Source organism: Coregonus lavaretus (genome assembly GCF_964263955.1).
Source record: "Coregonus lavaretus genome assembly, chromosome: 26".
NCBI classification, from domain to species: domain Eukaryota; kingdom Metazoa; phylum Chordata; class Actinopteri; order Salmoniformes; family Salmonidae; genus Coregonus; species Coregonus lavaretus.
Genome location: NC_140013.1, coordinates 30,762,049 through 30,782,469, shown reverse-complemented (window position 1 = coordinate 30,782,469; position 20,421 = coordinate 30,762,049). Strand labels below are relative to the sequence as shown.

The 20,421-nt window shown below is 42.6% G+C and overlaps 1 protein-coding gene across 1 annotated transcript; it reads right to left on the bottom strand.

Annotated features, from left to right (window-relative positions):
• Positions 1-5,004: 5,004 nt before the first annotated feature.
• Positions 5,005-10,302, bottom strand: LOC311101762 (sialate:O-sulfotransferase 1-like; the record flags this gene model as incomplete). The annotated part of the gene is made up of 8 exons (XM_084142945.1): positions 5,005-5,357; positions 5,560-5,760; positions 6,020-6,184; positions 6,430-6,604; positions 6,768-6,889; positions 7,117-7,301; positions 7,925-8,039; positions 9,873-10,302. 8 exons carry the CDS (start codon positions 10,300-10,302, stop codon positions 5,005-5,007), a joined length of 1,746 nt encoding a protein of 581 aa, XP_083999071.1.
• Positions 10,303-20,421: the final 10,119 nt, after the last annotated feature.

Genomic DNA, 20,421 nt, shown 5'->3' with positions numbered 1-20,421 from the left:
TTGTTTTAAGAAGGTCAGACCAAGGATCATTTTGCTATTTGATTTAGAATTTTAAGACCCCTTGAAGTATGAAACAAAAATATTAAAACATGATTTGATGAAACATAATTTTTGCCCTTACTGCTATTAGCCTATACAAACGCATTGAATAACAGATAGTCCCCCCAAACAAATCTAAAGGAATTTTGTTCTGAAATGGCTGTGTCGTATATGATGAATGTTGGTCGTCCTTGCTGATGAACAAAAGGGAGTCTGCTCATACTGAACATTGATCATAAGGTTTATTCAGATCACAAGCTTCAGCATGAGTAACAGGTGACATGACACCCGGAGAGACGCCTCAGAATGGCTGCTTGCTCTAACCTCTCCGTCATTTTCCCACCTATTTATAAACAATGATGCCCCCTCTTCTGGCCAATCACCAGTCTCCCCTGTCTACAACCCACCTGTCTGTGGTATGTGGTATTACACCTAAAACATTGCCTTCTGATACTAACCTAAACAACATTCCTTGTTCCTCCAAAATAGTCATAATCTCAATACACGACAGCTGTCCTATATATGAGAGATATAAGAAAGATCAGGAAACATTTGTTATTGTTTCTTTTACATTTAACCCCTTATTTTTGGCACTATACAGTCTCCATATATACTTCCATTCATTTTTTCAACTGGGACTGTGTGACCTTCAGACGGGTCTTATCAGGCCTGTGGGCGACATGTACGTGTTTGTGAGAGTCTCACCTTTCCATAGAGTGGTCATCTTAGTGTGTAGCCCAAATTGGACGCTACAGACAGAAGTTGGCAGATCGGCTGTACCTACTTCAGACGAGTCCCAAGACCATTGTGGGGGTCGTAGAGCAAAACGGAGAAAACCATCGTGTTCGTGAGAGTCTAATTTTTCCATAGAGGGGTCAATGGTATTGTGGCAGCGATATTGGATTTTGGAATCCATTATGGATTTGGAGTCAAATCTAGTGGGGGGCCTAACGTAATTGCAAGAGGCTAAACATATCAAATCCAAAAGGGAATATTTGACTGAAAATAAATGACAGTTTTCACTGTCTTAGCCCACTTGTTTTCCTTAAAGCCGATTATATTACAATAGTCACAACATAAAAAAACGTAACTTGTATTTCTTTCAGGCAGGACCATACAGTGCTGAAGGAGAGCACATTTGACTTGGAAAGTTGTCTATCAAAGATATTCTCTGGTACTTTTGTGTACCTTTTAGCCAGTAGTTCTGAAAATAGCGCCCAAGAGCCAAATGTGGCAAATATGCAGTTATGTGCACCACGTCATTGCTCTGTCTCTCGCTCTGCTGTGTGTGCATCTTGCCAGCTGTCACTCAAATGGTGAGGGGCTAAAGCTCATTGGTTCGACTCGAATTGCTAGGGCGCTGGCCCAAGTGGGGGAAAATGTAGGGAAAATGGCACCAAACAGCTTCCAGTAAACAATCACTTTCAAACTAGGGATTTTGTGGCTAATTGAGGTAAAACAGTAATTCTGCTCATAGATTATGCATGTATGAACCACAACCCCCCACCCCCTCCAGCCAAACATTATTCTGCACTTACTGAGTTTAGGGGGTGTTTTCCTTAGAGCTGATAACAATAGCCACAACATCAAAACACATGTGTAACTGTTTATATATATTTTTCCTGAACTTTTTTACACAACCATCCATTTCATAAATGGGAGACATTAGAGATGTGAAAAAATATGGTTGTTTTTTGTCCTACTTCGGGTAGGGGTATTGGCCACTAGCCGAGATACAAACAACTGGCTTTCAGCATCGGGACTCGCTAAAAACACGGCACTTCGATGCAAGTTACTTTTCGTAGCAGGTCAGGAGAGCATTTTTGCTAACCCTAACCCTTTTCCTAACCTTAAACCTAATTCTCCTAACCTGCTACGTTAATTATCATAACCTGCTGCGTAAGTTCTCCTAACAGGCTACGAAAAAGTTGTATTGTGTTTTTAGGGAATCTCTTTCAACATCACAACACATGTTTGAATATGGACAGGCCTACTATATTTGAACCCAGATAAGTATCATGGATTATCTCCTATGACTAGATAGGCATTAATTATTTCATTTGAATCCTGGGTGGTAGGCTATGGCGCTGTGTGTGTTTGTGTTAATGTGTGTGTGTGTGTGTGTGTGTGTGTGTGCGTTTGAGAGAGAGACACACAGAGAGACAGAGAGAGAGCGAGAGCTAGAGAGAGAGAGAAATAAAGAAAGAGAGGGAGAGACAGCGAGAGAGAGGGAGGGAGAGAGAGAGTGCTGGGAGGTGGGTCGAAAAGCAACTCCACCTTTGCTGACCCATATCCTGAATAAGCTGATGAGCCTCTTAAATGTAACACCTTGACACCTCTCTCCTGCTGCCAGAAATAGGGGAGAAAAATGACGTCTCAGCAGAATACACTAAGCAACTAAACATACAAAATCACCACACAAATTATACTCATGAAATTAATTTATACACATGCTTTCTATCGTGCAGTTTTGTCAAAAACTAGTCCATGGATACAAATCATATTTATTATTGTCATACCTGGACGATATGCTTATGGAATGGCTGTATTGTGCATTACTTGTCCAGTTCAGATGTTCTATAGGTCTTACTCTGACCCAATCTGGTGGATTTTATACTACAATACCTGATAAAGACAGGAGAATGTGAACTGGTGAATTAGGTCCGATGTGTCTGGGATAGCATTTAGGTATGTGTACTTATCAGTGTACTTATCAGTGTTGAGGTAAATTGCAGGTTCGGACGTTTGTTTATTCTTCCATAGTTGCAGTAGTGGTACGGCGATGGTGAGTCGACCCCAGCCAAGGTAAGTGGAAAATAGTATATTTTGAGGGAACTATCCCTTTACCTATAATCCAAAATTATTACTTAATGTCCACACGATGGCGCCAAGTGTACATTAGACTGGAAAAACAATAGACTTGCACATACCAATACCAACCTTCAATCTGTATTGTGGCATTCACTTTCACCAAGTGGCACAGGATAATAATAACCAGTAGTGATGTGTGGGTAAAATCACTGGGGAAGCCAAATTTAGGAAAGGGACAATTTTAGCTAGCTAGATAGCCACCGGAGGACAACAACACAATGAGATGTAACAATTGAAGTTGTTTCTATTAATGAGGTATGCTCTCAAAGCGATTTGACAGGAGAGACGCCAAATCCAAGTTGGCTTCTCTTGACACTTTTCCCCCCGCCAGGACCATTCACAGTTGAGCTCACGCAGTTTAGCTCAATGCTGATTGGCCAATTTTTTAGACTTTTTTTGTCAAGGGACGCCAAATGCTTGCTGGCTTCCCTTGCATTCAATGCTACTGCTTGCTGGCTTCCCTTGCATTCAATGCTATGGGCGGCAACAATGTCATACTTGTTTGGACCAGACAGTATCAGATAGATGGCCTACCCGTAGAGAAACAGAGGGGTGCTGTTTCGCTCGCTCTGATGTTTTCTCTTGTGAGATACATTCAGCCTCTTGCGAATTGAAGGCAAATTATGAGAAGCCTGGCTTCCCTTGGCGTCCATGAATACACGCCACTGATAATAACAACCCTACTTCGGCCCCCAATAGAAAAATGCGCTCAGCATGTATTCCCCATTTCATACCCATGGATTCTGCTCAAATATACCTTTTTATTTTCAGGATATACAAGCTTTATAATGTGTATTTGTGTAATAAGGCTTAATAGGAGTACAACATGTAGTTCTGTATTTTGAACTATCACTTCCATTTGTTTTCCAAAAAACATTTCGCAATTATCTTCTATGAGTGTATCGGATGCTGCACACAGGGAGAGACAGAGAGAGACAGAGAGAGAGAGAGAGAGAGAGAGAGACAGAGAGAGAGAGAGAGAGAGAGAGAGAGAGAACAAGAGAGAGAGAGACCAAGACAGAGAGAAAGAGAGAAAAAAAGAGACAGAGAGAGAGAGAGAGGGAGAGAGAGAGAGAGAGAGAGAGAGAGAGAGAGATAGACCAAGACAGAGAGAGAGACCGAGAGAGAGAGAGAGAGCAAGAGAGAGTATCATATTACACAATTGTAAATCCAGACACTCTGGTTCATAGTGCATCGCCCACACAACCAGTGCTGCTACGCTTATCAGCTCAGTACAGATTAGTATAGAGGACTAGCGACTTGCCCCTTTTCCCTGGGCTAAACCTGCAGGCTGGGACTGTCTGTCTGTCTGGTCTTGTCCAGCGCTGCTCTCTTGACCTGGGACAGATCATTCTGTCATGGGCCTGCTCACTCTCCCTCTCCTTCTCTCTGGGGATGTAGCACTCAAAATACAACCTGACATCATTTTTCCACTTCCCTTGGAAATTTTAGTTGATCCCCAAAGATAGTTTTTGGATAGTGGTATATGTTGTTTACTTCTATTACTTGATGGTCTAATTATGTTTTGTCAGTATTACCAACACCACCTTACAAACACTCCAATGTTAACTCATATTACAACAGTATCCCTTTCTGAAGAAGTTGCTTGCATTAAATATTTGACATTTCACTTTATTATGTTGTAATCCAATATATTGAGTTTTTATATTTTGATCACAATAACAACATTCAAAAGTGTATTGAACCACAGGATGTAGCCTATAGTTCTTATAGGAGGTACCGTTTATTTAGAGTTGATTTAAAACAGAGGAAACCGTTTCCATTGTTTGGCACACTTATCAGTTCACCCCCAATAAGGCAATGTCCCAAAAAGCCTAACACTTCTAAAACAGAAAGACAGCTCTTAGATAAACCAGCGCTTCTAAAACATAAAAAGTGTTTTGTGAGATTAGCCTCTGTCTATACGACTATGCTTCCTTTGCAGGGCACGCTCCTGATTTGAAACGCTTTCTCTTGGGTTGGATTGGGAGTATCCATCCATCTGTGCCATCACAGCTTTAAGGTAGTGTAAACCGAGGAGGGACAGGGTAGTGGACAAGGTGGAGATCAGGGTTATCAGAGTTTAGCTGTCCATCATCTGGGCAGGTACTCCAGTGGAAGGCCTGTGTGGTTGCTGTCCCGGAGAGCCTGGTCCACCGCACGGATCAGCCCGTCTATCAGTCCTCTCATATCGGGTGTGAAGGGGTCGAAGGTGGGCCGCCGGGCCCCGGAGCGTTTAAAGTGTCCATCCTGGTTGCTCTCGGCACAAAGCAGTCTGTCCTCGCTCACTGTGGCGTTGAGGAAGGAGATGATGGATCGTAGCCGGGGCACCAGTGCTGTCTGGAGTTCCTCGAAGTGGACCACTAGGACCCGCCGACCAAACCGCAGCCAGTCCAGTACGTGGGACGCCCACCAGGAGGCGTAGCTGGCCACAAACTCAGGCCACTCTACAAGAGGGGGGGCATGTTATTGTGCAGTACTTTTCAGAAAGAACAACATCAACTCACACAATGCAGACAGACACACAGACCCTCCTGCAATAAAACAAATTACACGGTCCCAGAAGGTCTCCTACTCTGGCTGGTGTCCTATACTTTACATGACTAATACAAGCCACAATCAAACCCAGATTCCAGGCTGGCTCTGTACCTTTGGTCTTCCAGTGCTGATCAGAGGCGTATCCCAGATGTCCTGCACACTTCCTGTTGAACTCAGCCATGAGGGAACGGTACGGGCTCCTGATCAGCAGGATGACAGAGTCGTACATCTCTATCTCTCTCCTCCCACTCTCATGTGTTTTCACACAGATGGTCCGACCACTCTTCCAGTAATCCTTCTCCCCTTTGAAGCCTACACAACACCAAGACACAGATACACACACCATATGGGAAATATTTGGCTTTCGTATTTGGCCATATAAACCAAGCCAGACAGAGGGGTATGGATGATAACTTTTAAAAAATAATCTTGAATTCATTATGGATTGAGGCAAATAGCTGGATCTGCACAACAGATGGCCAAGGACAGAAGTGGCAGATTTCCTAAAGTGTGGGTGCCCTCTTTCCTATCCAGTGTAAACATACAGTGACTTTACAGTGTAGGAGCTGACCTCTGTTGTAAAGGGTTCCATCAAAGTAGTAGCTGCCTGTGTAGTATCCTGTGGCCAACTCTATGAGGTGTCTGACCCAGGTGTTGCCTGCTCCTGGGAAGCTGGAGAGCGCTACCAATGAACTGGACTTCTCTGGTAGGAACTTCCTCTCTGTGCATCTGGAGTCTGGGAGAGAGAAGGAATTTAACATTTTAAATCAGGATGGGATTTTTACATAGTCTGCTCAGAAACATACTGAATTGCAGAAGACAAAGTCCAACACAATTTTAACAACTTGAATGGAAATTTGAATTTGCGTGGTGCAAAGTGGAGTTTGGTGTCATGCCGAAGTGGTGCTTAAAATTATTTCACAAGGTTGGCTGTCTTGGATTTGAAGGAAGAATGCTTTTTTGGTTGTCTGACCGTGTTACCTTGGACAGGTGTCTGGTAGACCTGGTAGAAGTGCTGGAGGGTTGATGGTAAGGAGGCTTCAGTGGTGTTTCTCTGTGAACAGTGCTCCTCCTCAGCCGGCTCATGGAGAGTGAAGTCAGGAGTAGCATAACCACAGAAACAGTCCGGACTCCTCAGCATAGCCAGAGGAAACTCCTAGGCCAGGCAAATTTGGTCACATTTTAAATAATTTAAAACGTATAATGGGTTTATAGGGCATTCAAAAAGTCTTCATAATCACATTGTAAATGCTGAAACAATTTATTTATAAGCAACGTCATACTGCAAAATTCTGACAATGGCACCCTAGGAGTCCAACCTTGTTCATGCAGGCCTCTATGCAGAACTGGGAGGTGAGGTTGGGCTGGAGCACATGGACCAGGGATGTAGAGGTGCTGTTCTCAGGCTCCCTGAAGCAGCCGCGGTAACGCACGTTCCTGTCTGCAAACACAGGAGAGATAGTTTGCACAGCTGCAAGTCTCAGCCATATGGCTTCAACACAGACCTATATCATACCTAAACATTCCCTGTAAGCTGAGCCCTAGACTTGTCTGTGGGTGTGTAGCAGATCTGTGCTCTCCTGACAATGAATGCGATGCTTTATCAGCTTGACTCAATCTCCTACTGTTCCCCGGCTCTTAAGATTGGACCAGGTCCCTGATACTCACATCTCCTCTGGCCTGGAAGCACATCCTCCACCTTGAACACTGACAGGCGCCCAACACCTCCACACGGGGAGCCTTTCTCCCCTTTACAGTCCAAGTTACACTCCTCGTCTCTCACACGCAGGCTGGTGATGTGGTTGCCACAGTAACACTCCGACCCGTACTCCAGACCAGCAAACTGGTAGCCACTATAATAAATGACATTCAGATAGATATGAAACTCTGGTAACAATTTACATCAACTCACAAAGTATTCACTAAACATCCGTAATCACTAAACAATCTGGTTCTTCATAAGAAACGTATTTAATATATTGATTGCCTAGTCAGGTCTTCTTTTTCAAAAGTAATCTTTTTCTATAACTATGCTGAACCATGCGTGTAACACGAGAACATACAGTATGTTAATAATGAATTCAACAGCAATGCAAATGCAGCACACTCCTCTACCCTAGGGGTTAATTAGGGGAGTACCGTATGTCTCGCTCCCTTTGCTCTGCTGCACAATTAATACTGACAGAGACTGAAGCAGTCTCACCCCAAACCCTGTTCCATTACTAGTTAATACAAGTCAAGTATCTTGGAGCTCCTCAGGCTGAGCATATGCCTATGCTATGCTAATTCTATGGTCTGCCTACCTGTGGGTGCATTCCAGATACACAGATGATGTGCAGTTTAATCTGCAGAGATTATAGGATGGGAATGGGGGTTATATAATGTTGATGATATGCTCCTCCTGAGATGTGAAATACTTCCTGTGTTGTGAAAGATCTGATAATAGTGTGTTGAGGCAGGAAGGAGCTACAATTACCTCGCTGAGCAGATATCCTGGCACATGGTGCTGGTCATTTTGCGGAAATCAGTGGATACAGATCCCCTCAAAGCACGCTCCTTGGAATTGTCCAGGAAGCAGCCCATGTAAGAACCTTGAGAACAAACCAACAAACATACAGTGAGGGAAAAAAGTATTTGATCGTTGTACGTTTGCCCACTGACAAAGAAATGATCAGTCTATAATTTTAATGGTAGGTTTATTTGAACAGTGAGAGACAGAATAACAACAAATAAATCCAGAAAAACGCATGTCAAAAATATTATAAATTGATTTGCATTTTAATGAGGGAAATAAGTATTTGACCCCCTCTCAATCAGAAAGATTTCTGGCTCCCAGGTGTCTTTTATACAGGTAACGAGCTGAGATTAGGAGCACACTCTTAAAGGGAGTGCTCCTAATCTCAGTTTGTTACCTGTATAAAAGACACTTGTCCACAGAAGCAATCAATCAATCAGATTCCAAACTCTCCACCATGGCCAAGACCAAAGAGCTATCCAAGGATGTCAGGGACAAGATTGTAGACCTACACAAGGCTGGAATGGGCTACAAGACCATCGCCAAGCAGCTTGGTGAGAAGGTGACAACAGATGGTGTGATTATTCGCAAATGGAAGAAACACAAAAGAACTGTCAATCTCCCTCGGGCCTGGGGCTCCATGCAAGATCTCACCTCGTGGAGTTGCAATGATCATGAGAACGGTGAAGAATCAGCCCAGAACTACACGGGAGGATCTTGTCAATGATCTCAAGGCTGCTGGGACCATAGTCACCAAGAAAACAATTGGTAACACACTACGCTGTGAAGGACTGAAATCCTACAGCGCCCGCAAGGTCCCTTTGCTCAAGAAAGCACATATACATGCCCGTCTGAAGTTTGCCAATGAACATCTGAATGATTCAGAGGAGAACTGGGTGAAAGTGTTGTGGTCAGATGAGACCAAAATCGAGCTCTTTGTCATCAACTCAACTCGCCGTGTTTGGAGGAGGAGGAATGCTGCCTATGACCCCAAGAACACCATCCCCACTGTCAAACATGGAGGTGGAAACATTATGCTTTGGGGGTGTTTTTCTGCTATGGGGATAAGACAACTTCACCGCATCAAAGGGACGATGGACGGTGCCATGTACCATCAAATCTTGGGTGAGAACCTCCTTCCCTCAGCCAGGGCATTGAAAATGGGTCGTGGATGGGTATTCCAGCATGACAATGACCCAAAACACACGGCCAAGGCAACAAAGGAGTGGCTCAAGAAGAAGCACATTAAGGTCCTGGAGTGGCCTAGCCAGTCTCCTGACCTTAATCCCATAGAAAATCTGTGGAGGGAGCTGAAGGTTTGAGTTGCCAAACGTCAGCCTCGAAACCTTAATGACTTGGAGAAGATCTGCAAAGAGGAGTGGGACAAAATCCCTCCTGAGATGTGTGCAAACCTGGTGGCCAACTACAAGAAACGTCTGACCTCTGTGATTGCCAAAAAGGGTTTTGCCACCAAGTAATAAGTCATGTTTTGCAGAGGGGTCAAATACTTATTTCTCTCATTAAAATGCAAATCAATTTATAACATTTTTGACATGCGTTTTTCTGGATTTTGTTGTTGTTATTCTGTCTCTCACTGTTCAAATAAACCTACCATTAAAATTATAGACTGATCATTTCTTTGTCAGTGGGCAAACGTACAAAATCAGCAGGAGATCAAATACGTTTTTCCCTCACTGTACATACATACATAAATCAGCAAAGCATTAGTTACAGGTTAAGTAGTCTGTCAATGTGTTACTTCATTTTGTCAACCACTTTTTCAGGTAGCGTCTCCAAAACTTGAGGAGTTGACAAATAGCTAATTTATAGAATACAATACCCCTTCAGAATCTCCACTCTAAATGGCAGAGAATAATTTTCCTCATTTCTGGGATAGGTAGGTAGGTACCTTTGTGAGGCACATTCCTCCTGGGGGTGCTCCTCTCCACCTGTGACATATCCTTCTCCGTCATCAGGCTGTGGAACCAGCGCCGCTGCAGGTGTCGGATCTCCAGATTCCTCGACATGAGCCAGCGTGCTCCAGTCCTGTCATCCAATGGGCTCCCAGGCTTGTACTCCTGCCCCCTGGCCATGATCCGTGAGTTCCTGCCCCTGTAGCCTCCTACCCTCACGGGTGGCATCCCCAGGGCCCGGGGTGGTGAGGGTAAGGAGGGCAGGGAGGACAATGGAGGGCTGGTGGCCCCTCGCTGGGTCACCAGCAGGCTGGCCCGTTGGAGCAGCAGGACGCTCCCAGCCATGATATAGGCCACACCCAGGAAGAGCAGGAACAGCTGGGTCCTCCGGAGGAAACTCTGCAGTCTGTAGAGGGGCTTGGCCATCGATCCCCTCTTTAGCTCAGCCTGCCGCTGGCTCCAAACATAAACAGAGCTCTGGTGTAAAGCATTCTATCCCAGTAACATACTCCCTTGTCTAGTCATCTCAGCAATATGATTCTTGTGATCTATGTGATCTACAATACTTCTCACCACGAGAGGATCAGGAATCAGGAATTGGTAGAGCCTAGTGGTCAAATGTCCTTAGATGTACCTCGACCTTGTTCCACTCAAGCAAGAGGTTCCACTCCATAGCTTGTTGCTGTACGTATCTCAACTGTAATACGAAGACACAGCCTCTTGAGTCAGGAGGATTCAGCCCACCTCCTCCGGAGCCAATGGAAGGCAGTCTGAATGAGGTCAAGGTTCAGCTTTCTCTTCTTATCCCCAGAGATTAAACTACATACTGTATAGGAGACACAGGAGAAAGATTGTGTTATTGAGGCAGAGTGGTTATGGTTGTATATGTCTCTATTATAAAGGAGAGGAGGTGAGCCTCAAAACTAGATCCTGCTCTTGTCAGCGTAACCTCTCACCTTCATCTCAGACTCAGCTTTAGAACAAGGCCCAGTTCTAAACAAAGGCTTGTGATGTGACGGCTTTCTTTCTCGCCAACACCAAGGGAGACCAGAGTGGAATGAAAATAAGCTTAGAGAAACATTTTTTCCATGGGTTTATAGAGTAACTAGCAGATGCAAGTTTTCCTTCACAAAAATGATAGCTTTAGTAGCTTTAGCCAGTGATTAAATTACGTTTTTTAACAAGAATGACTTATTTCCACCACAATGCGAGATTCAAGGTATCATCATCTAATCCATTAGTTCCTGACAGGAACCAACAGTGTGAGGTCAACACATCTTGCTCAGTCAGCTTTTCAACCATCTCCCTTTCAGCAATAACATACTTGTATTTGCAGGAACCAGATTGCGTTTGTCAATCTCAACTGGGCCGTACAATACTTTTTAAACCATGTGTTTCATTATAGATGTAATGCCAGTCTTCCACTGAGGTAACTCAGTTTTCCACTGAGTTGTGGGTAGCATCTTCCTTCTTGAAAATGTATCAAAAATAGGACCCCTTCAGTTTAAAGCTGAACTTTTCACAAATGAATGTAGATTACTGCTCAAACAAAGCACAGCTTAACCAGGACTTTGTGTATGGCATTAACAATTTAAGGCAATAATCACATGCAAAATAGGCTACTTTAAAATGGAGAATAAACTTTAAGACCAGATTCAAGAAGTATGGGAAGGCTGGCAATAAAGCACTGCCGTGACTAAGAGAGCCTGTACAGACAGATACATTTATCCATCCAAAAACCAGCCAAATCTCTTAAGTTTCAGGGCAAGATAAATCTCTTGCAGAGTCAGACAAATCAATTGAATATTCATCCAAATTCATATCCTGATATGGCAGACAGAGCTCCCTCTTACACGTTTTATGTGTTTCTGAGTTTTGCCTCAGAGGAACTGCCTTGCCCCAGGCAAGCACTGAGGCACTTCTTTAGTTGCTCTTATTTGTTTTTCTTTTCATGTTGCTCCTTACTTCCTGGAACCCACGGACTGTCTTCAAGTGCAGTACAGACAAGTTGATTATCATAAACATAGATAAGCTCTAGAGTAAGCTCCCTTTCATATGCTTTAGCCTACTTTCACATCTTAGACAATCTTGTACATTTTGCCAGTTTTAATTATTTGTTTTTCCAATAAAAAACCTTACTGTGGCATTTCTGCAAATTATTTTCTTTTTGTGACCAAATTTGTATATCTTTTTTTGTTTTTATAAGGCAGTAGTATCAGTCCAAGAGTAGGAGTTATTTATATGTATATATTTATGTAAATTCTGACCCAATTTTTAGGGTGTGAGCTGAGAATATGCTAAGTCAAGGACAGCCTCTGCATGCGTGACCTGTGTGGAATACTCTCAGCCACTCCTGAGAGTGGTCCAGGGCCAGCACTTACCAATCCTTTAAGAGCAAGGGATATACAGTGAGGGAAAAAAGTATTTGATCTCCTGCTGATTTTGTACGTTTGCCCACTGACAAAGACATGATCAGTCTATAATTTTAATGGTAGGTTTATTTGAACAGTGAGAGACAGAATAACAACAAAAAAATCCAGAAAAACGGCTAGGCCACTCCAAGACCTTAATGTGCTTCTTCTTGAGCCACTCCTTTGTTGCCATGGCCGTGTGTTTTGGGTCATTGTCATGCTGGAATACCCATCCACGACCCATTTTCAATGCCCTGGCTGAGGGAAGGAGGTTCTCACCCAAGATTTGACAGTACATGGCCCCGTCCATCGTCCCTTTGATGCGGTGAAGTTGTCCTGTCCCCTTAGCAGAAAAACACCCCCAAAGCATAATGTTTCCACCTCCATGTTTGACGGTGGGGATGGTGTTCTTGGGGTCATAGGCAGCATTCCTCCTACTCCAAACACGGCGAGTTGAGTTGATGCCATAGAGCTCGATTTTGGTCTCATCTGACCACAACACTTTCCCCCATTTCTCCTCTGAATCATTCAGATGTTCATTGGCAATCTTCAGACGGGCATGTATATGTGCTTTCTTGAGCAGGGGGGACCTTGCGGGCGCTGCAGGATTTCAGTCCTTCATGGCGTAGTGTGTTACCAATTGTTTTCTTAGTGACTATGGTCCCAGCTGCCTTGAGATCATTGACAAGATCCTCCCGTGTAGTTCTGGGCTGATTCCTCACCGTTCTCATGATCATTGCAACTCCACGAAGTGAGATCTTGCATGGAGCCCCAGGCCGAGGGAGATTGACAGTTCTTTTGTGTTTCTTCCATTTGCGAATAATCGCACCAACCGTTGTCACCTTCTCACCAAGCTGCTTGGCGATGGTCTTGTAGCCCATTCCAGCCTTGTGTAGGTCTACAATCTTGTCCCTGACATCCTTGGAGAGCTCTTTGGTCTTGGCCATGGTGGAGAGTTTGGAATCTGATTGATTGATTGCTTCTGTGGACAGGTGTCTTTTATACAGGTAACAAGCTGAGATTAGGAGCACTACCTTTAAGAGTGTGCTCCTAATCTCAGCTCGTTACCTGTATAAAAGACACCTGGGAGCCAGAAATCTTTCTGATTGAGAGGGGGTCAAATACTTATTTCCCTCATTAAAATGCAAATCAATTTATAACATTTTTGACATGCGTATTTCAGTTTTTTGTTGTTGTTATTCTGTCTCTCACTGTTCAAATAAACCTACCATTAAAATGATAGACTGATTATTTCTTTGTCAGTGGGCAAACGTACAAAATCATCAGGGGATCAAATACTTTTTTCCCTCACTGTATATGGAGTGCTGCATTAATATTTTGTTAGGAAATGGACCGTCTTGGGTTATTTACACTTTGTGTTGCATTTCCATTTGAAGATTGATGGACCAAGCCATAAACAAGCCACAGTCACTAAAAACCGCTCAATAAATGGCTGCTAAAATTATCGCAAATGCCAGATCCTGGACACTATTTTATTGACTACTGAAATCAAGCAGATGCATATGTAAAGCATGAGTTGCTGCACCAAGCTCTGCTGCTACTGTATTTACAGTGGTGTAAAGTACTTAAGTAAAAATACTTTAAAGTACTACTTAAGTAGTTTTTGGGGGTATCTGTACTTTACTTTACTATTTATATTTTTGACAACTTTTACTTTTACTTCACTACATTCCTAAACAAAATAATGTACTTTTTACTCCATACATTTTCCCTGACACCCAAAAGTACTTGTTACATTTTGAATGCTTAGCAGGACAGGAAAATGGTCAAATTCAAACACTTATCAATAGAACATCCCTGGTCATCCCTACTGCTTCTGATCTGGCGGACTCACTAAACACACATGCTTCGTTTGTAAATTAGTGTTGTAGTGTGCTCCTTGCTATCCGTAAATAATAAATAAAAATAAAATAAAATGGTGCCGTCTGGTTTGCTTAATATAAGGAATTTGAAATGATTTATACTTTTACTTTTACTTTTGATATTTAAGTATATTTCAAACCAAATACTTTTAGACTTTTACTCAAGTAGTATTTTACTGGGTGACTTTTACTTTTACTTGAGTAATTTTCTAATAAAGTATCTTTACTTTTACTCAAGTATGACATTTGAGTACTTTTTCCACCACTGTGTATTTATTGAAGAACACCTGATTATGCCTGCAGTGTGTTTAGCAAGTGATTTGCAGAAAGTTTTAACTGCAGTTACAGAATGTTCTGTTGTAATATTTTGCTTAATTTCTCTGTAGCTGATGTTGGAAATGTATGGTATGAATCACCTACTGGGTCTTCTATTGAATTTGTATTGAAGATTAGTATTTTTGTAAATCTATGATACAACATAGCACAAAGTTGTAATTTCTTCCTTCATCCTTTATATAGCCAGTTATGGCTTTGAGGAGGACATGTTTGTTTTCTGTCTACTCCACATGTGACAGGTGGCATGCTGGCATAATACCTGATCCTCTGACACATTCATTTCCACCTCAATTTTCCCAACTCTGACAACTAGCCTCCAACCATTCCCCCCTGCAACCTTCCACCATTCCCCCTTTTCCTACCATGGCACCCCCTGCTGGACCCAAATGCCAGTGCCCGGGAGGCTGTAGCTTGCGATCCACCCTGGAACACAAATCAGCTCACACAAACAGGCCACTGAATACCCCATTCAATACTAGATTGTAGGGAGAGGGGGTGGTGTGTGTGTGTGTACAAGAGCGGGGGTCTTTCTCTTGGGCTGACTGAAAGGATGTGTAGAAAGAAAACAGAGTGGGACATTCTCCACTGACGGCTGTGTAATGATCTGCTGTGTCTTGGGCATCAACCTAGCACCAATAAGGACTCCCATTTCGATTTGTATCATATTCCAAATGGTTTTGAATTATGACTCTGTGGTAGAGCCCTTTCTAAATGCTCTATAACGCCTTTATAAGTTGGGGGAAAAGTAGGACCCTTTATATGAGGAAAGATTTGCCAATAAATCGTAGGTTAAATTTCAACTGATCAAAAACATTCTAGTATCTTCTCCAAGTATTCCACTTGTTTGCATCATGTAGATTTTCGCATGGCCTCAATGCATTATTTATGCATCACATCAATTTACAATAACCTACAATGTTTTCAATTGCTGTTCAGTAGCCTATAAAAGTTAATGGGTTAGTCCATGCACAAATGACAAATTAACACGTTAGAAAATCAACATACGAACAATTCCTAAATCAATACAGCTCCACAATTACAAACTTACTGTAGGTCTTACCATAACGCCAGTATCTCGATAGTAGGCTAGGCTAAAACAAACGAACGAAAAACGAATCGTTAACAAAAGCTCCATATGTTAATCAAATTCTGCACATCCTTCATAAATGGCATCCGACTGTTCAGTCTTTCAGTGTTTGAGTCGAATTGGCGCTCATCATTGTATGCGCCGATGTTGATGTCTCGTCTTCGTAGGCCTCATCTCATCTTTTTATTTTCTTATGTAATGCCTTCTAACCCGAAGTCATTAGAAAAGCAATAATCCCAATATTTTAATCCTCGCCGTGTCGCCTCGGTCACACACACAGCAGAGCAGCATCACGTTTGTCTCTTTCCGCACACAGACACATCTGTTTAACCGGACAGAGATATGGATACAGCGCGCATGCTCTTCAAGGATGCGCCTCACAGCTCACTGGGGCTTCGATGTGCACTGTGCACGTTTTCAACATTGGTCTGCCTAATACAGTATAAACCTTCATTCGATTACGTTCGATAATATTTACATTATTTGTAAGAATCATACAAAATATACAAATCATTATATTTACTTTCTGTCATCACATTCATTGCGATATATAAATTAGGCTCCATCATGGAACATTGTCATTAATTTGTTTAGATACTGTAATTCTAGATACAGTTGAAGTCGGAAGTTTACATACACCTTAGCCAAATACATTTAAACTCAGTTTTTCACAATTCCTGACATTTAATCCTAGTGAAAATTCATTGTCTTAGGTCAGTTAGGATCACCACTTTATTTTATGAATGTGAAATGTCAGAATAATAGTCGAGATCATTATTTATTTAAGCTTTTATTTCTTTCATCACATTCCCAGTGGGTCAGAAGTTTACATACACTCAATTAGTATTTGGTAGCATTGCCTTTAAATTGTTTAACTTGGGTCAAACGTTTCGGGTAGCCTTCCACAAGCTTCCCACAATAAGTTGGGTGAATTTTGGCCCATTCCTTCTGACAGAGCTGGTGTAACTGAGTCAGGTTTGTAGGCCTCCTTGCTCGCATACGTTTTTTCAGTTCTACCCACAAATGTTCTATAGGATTGAGGTCAGGGCTTTGTGATGGCAACTCCAATACCTTGACTTTGTTGTCCTTAAGCCATTTTGCCGCAACTTTGGAAGTATGCTTGGGGTCATTGTCAATTTGGAAGACCCATTTGCAACCAAGCTTTAACTTCCTGAGTGATGTCTTGAGACGTTGCTTCAATATATCCACATAATTGTCCTTCCTCATGATGCCATCTATTTTGTGAAGTGCACCAGTCCCTCCTGCAGCAAAGCACCCCCACAGCATGATGCTGCCACCCCCGTGCATCACGGTTGGGATGGTGTTCTTCGGCTTGCAAGCCTGCCCCTTTTTCCTCCAAACATGACGATGGTCATTATGGCCAAACAGTTATATTTTTGTTTAGTCAGACCAGAGGACATTTCTTCAAAAAGTACAATCTTTGTCCCCATGTGCAGTTGAAACCGTAGTCTGGCTTTTTTATGCCGGTTTTGGAGCAGTGGCTTCTTCCTTGATAAGCGGCCTTTCAGGTTATGTCGATATAGGACTCATTTTACTGTGGATATAGATATTTTTGTACCTGTTTCCTCCAGCATCTTCACAAGGTCCTTTGCTGTTGTTCTGGGATTGATTTGCACTTTTCACACCAAAGTACGTTCATCTCTAGGAGACAGAATGTGTCTCCTTCCTGAGCGGTATGATGGCTGCGTGGTCCCATGGTGTTTATACTTGCGTATTATTATTTGTACAGATGAACATGGTACCTTCAGGCGTTTGGAAATTGCTCCCAAGGATGAACCAGACTTGTGGAGGTCTACAATTTTTTTTCTGAGGTCTTGGCTGATTTCTTTTGATGTCAAGCAAAGAGGCACTGAGTTTGAAGGTAGGCCTTGAAATACATCCACAGGTACACCTCCAATTGACTCAAATGATGTTAATTAGCCTATCAGAAGCTTCTAAAGCCATGACATCATTTTCTGGAATTTTCCAAGCTGTTTAAAGGCACAGTCAACTTAGTGTATGTAAACTTCTGACCCACTGGATTTGTGATACAGCGAATTATAAGTGAAATAATATGTCTGTAAACAATTGTTGGAAAATGTACTTGTGTCATGCATAAGGTAGATGTCCTAACCGACTTGCCAAAACGATAGTTTGTTAACAAGAAATTTGTGGAGTGGTTGAAAAACGAGTTTTAATGACTCCAACCTAAGTGTATGTAAACTTCCGACTTCAACTGTAGGTGCCCCTGGTCTTACAGACACCTATTAGTGTCTGTGAAATATCGGTGAAAATAGAGGTTGGCTACTGATCTTGTTTTGCCGTAGACTGAAAGTGTCAGATGGCAGGTGAATATGTGTGGCTTGAATTTGAAATATCAGACTCCAACAGCTGCATCGGTGTCATGACCTGGATGGATCAATGAGATCAGTGCTGGCCTGAAATTACAAACAGAGTGGAAAGGATGATAGAAAGGGGTGCAGCTGTGGAGGACTAGACCAGATGCTACATTGTCCGTTTATTAGTCTGTGTTCAACCCAATTCTGTTCTTTGTTTAACTAATTGGTCTTTTGGCCAATCAGATCAGCTCTGAACACATCTGATGTGAAAAGATCTGATGTGATAGTTCAAAAACTAATTAGTGGGAAAAATATCAGAATTGGGCTGCCTGTGTAAACGTAGCCTGACTGACCTGTTAATGAGGACGGTTATAACATAGGAGAGGGACGACTTTCTGCTGGCTTCGCAAAACATGCTTGTTTACCTGAAAAACAGAGGAGAAAAAAATATAGTTATTTTTCTCTCTCTACACACACACGCACACTCTCACACACACACACACACACACACACACACACACACACACACACACCAGATGATTGTTTAACTGAATTCTCCTGTGGGCTTGGTGCTAATTGATAAGCTTGGTTTTACTGTAGATGGAGAATATAGCGGCTGGAGAAGGAACAGGTCTTAGTGCAATTAGAAATGGATAGTCATAGCACTGATCAGATAGAGCATCACACTGCACTGGTGACAAACTTAGCGGAAGGCAGTACAGGCCATTGGGTTCTGTCTCCCCTGCTAGATTGAAATAGTCCATCTCTGTGTGGTAGGGTCATAATGAACACGCTGATTGCTTTTCCTAATGAGAAACAGACACATGGAAATCGTCTCTGTATAGAACAGCAGGTGAAGTATTACTGTTATAATTATAAACTGGGTGGTTCGAGCCCTGAATGCTGATTGGCTGACAGCCGTGGTATATCAGACTGTATACCACGGGTATGACAAAACATATATTTGTACTGCTCTAATTACGTTGGTAACCAGTTTATAATAGCAATCAAGCACCTCTGAGGTTTGTGGTATATGGCCAATATACCACGGCTAAGGGCTGTATCCAGGCACTCCGCTTTGCGTCGTGTATAAGAACAGCCCTTAGCCGTGGTATATTGGCTATATACCACACCACCTCGTGCCTTATTGCTTAAACATCTCATCCTTCACAGATACTCACTGCAGTGCAGACTCTTACACACCTCTCCCATGGGTATATGAGCTTCATGCTGTCTGAGCTTCATGATATCTTGAGCCTTTGGAGAAGCTCTCGAATTTACACTTACATTTCACTCCTGTACAGTCAGTCTGCTCGTATCAACAAGAAAGCTAATTTATTACCCAGAGTGCCTTGTGTCAATGTGCACAACACCATGCAAACTACAAGTACTGTAATTACAGCTGATGCTGCCTGGTGCCGACCACAGCCTTGACAGAGGTGTACACTCATATAAAACCTCATTAATACCATTTAAACAGATGCTAATGGATGCCTCTGCTTTGCCCTTGATGCAGATGAGAAACCCTGTAACTGTCTCAGGGACAGATAATTAGCATAGCTCCTGACGTACCCCAGGCTGGGATGAACTCTCCAGAACTCTAAGGTTTCTAATTAAATCAAGAGGCAGAAATCTGTTCCCAGTTTTTCTAAAGTTATCTAACTGGATTTCGGCTATCGGATAGGATTAAATGCATAAAAATAGAATGAATAGAATGGGAGTCCCCATTCAATTCAATGATTCATCCGTTCTATTCATTCTATTTCTATGCATTCAGTCCAATCCGATGGGTGAAATCCAGATAGATACATTTAGAAAAACTGGGCCCAGGGGATAAAGAGGATGAATGTTAGGAGTCCTCTGTAAAGTAGGCTATACCTCACCCTGGGTCTGGATTAACACCTTCTATACACTACAGGTTGCCATCCATGCATGCAGGCTGCATATACAGTGGGGAGAACAAGTATTTGATACACTGCCGATTTTGCAGGTTTTCCTACTTACAAAGCATGTAGAGGTCTGTAATTTTTATCATAGGTACACTTCAACTGTGAGAGACGGAATCTAAAACAAAAATCCAGAAAATCACATTGTATGATTTTTAAGTAATTAATTTTCATTTTATTGCATGACATAAGTATTTGATACATCAGAAAAGCAGAACTTAATATTTGGTACAGAAACCTTTGTTTGCAATTACAGAGATCATACGTTTCCTGTAGGTCTTGACCAGGTTTGCACACACTGCAGCAGGGATTTTGGCCCACTCCTCCATACAGACCTTCTCCAGATCCTTCAGGTTTTGGGGCTGTCGCTGGGCAATACGGACTTTCAGCTCCCTCCAAAGATTTTCTATTGGGTTCAGGTCTTGAGACTGGCTAGGCCACTCCAGGACCTTGAGATGCTTCTTACGGAGCCACTCCTTAGTTGCCCTGGCTGTGTGTTTCGGGTCGTTGTCATGCTGGAAGACCCAGCCACGACCCATCTTC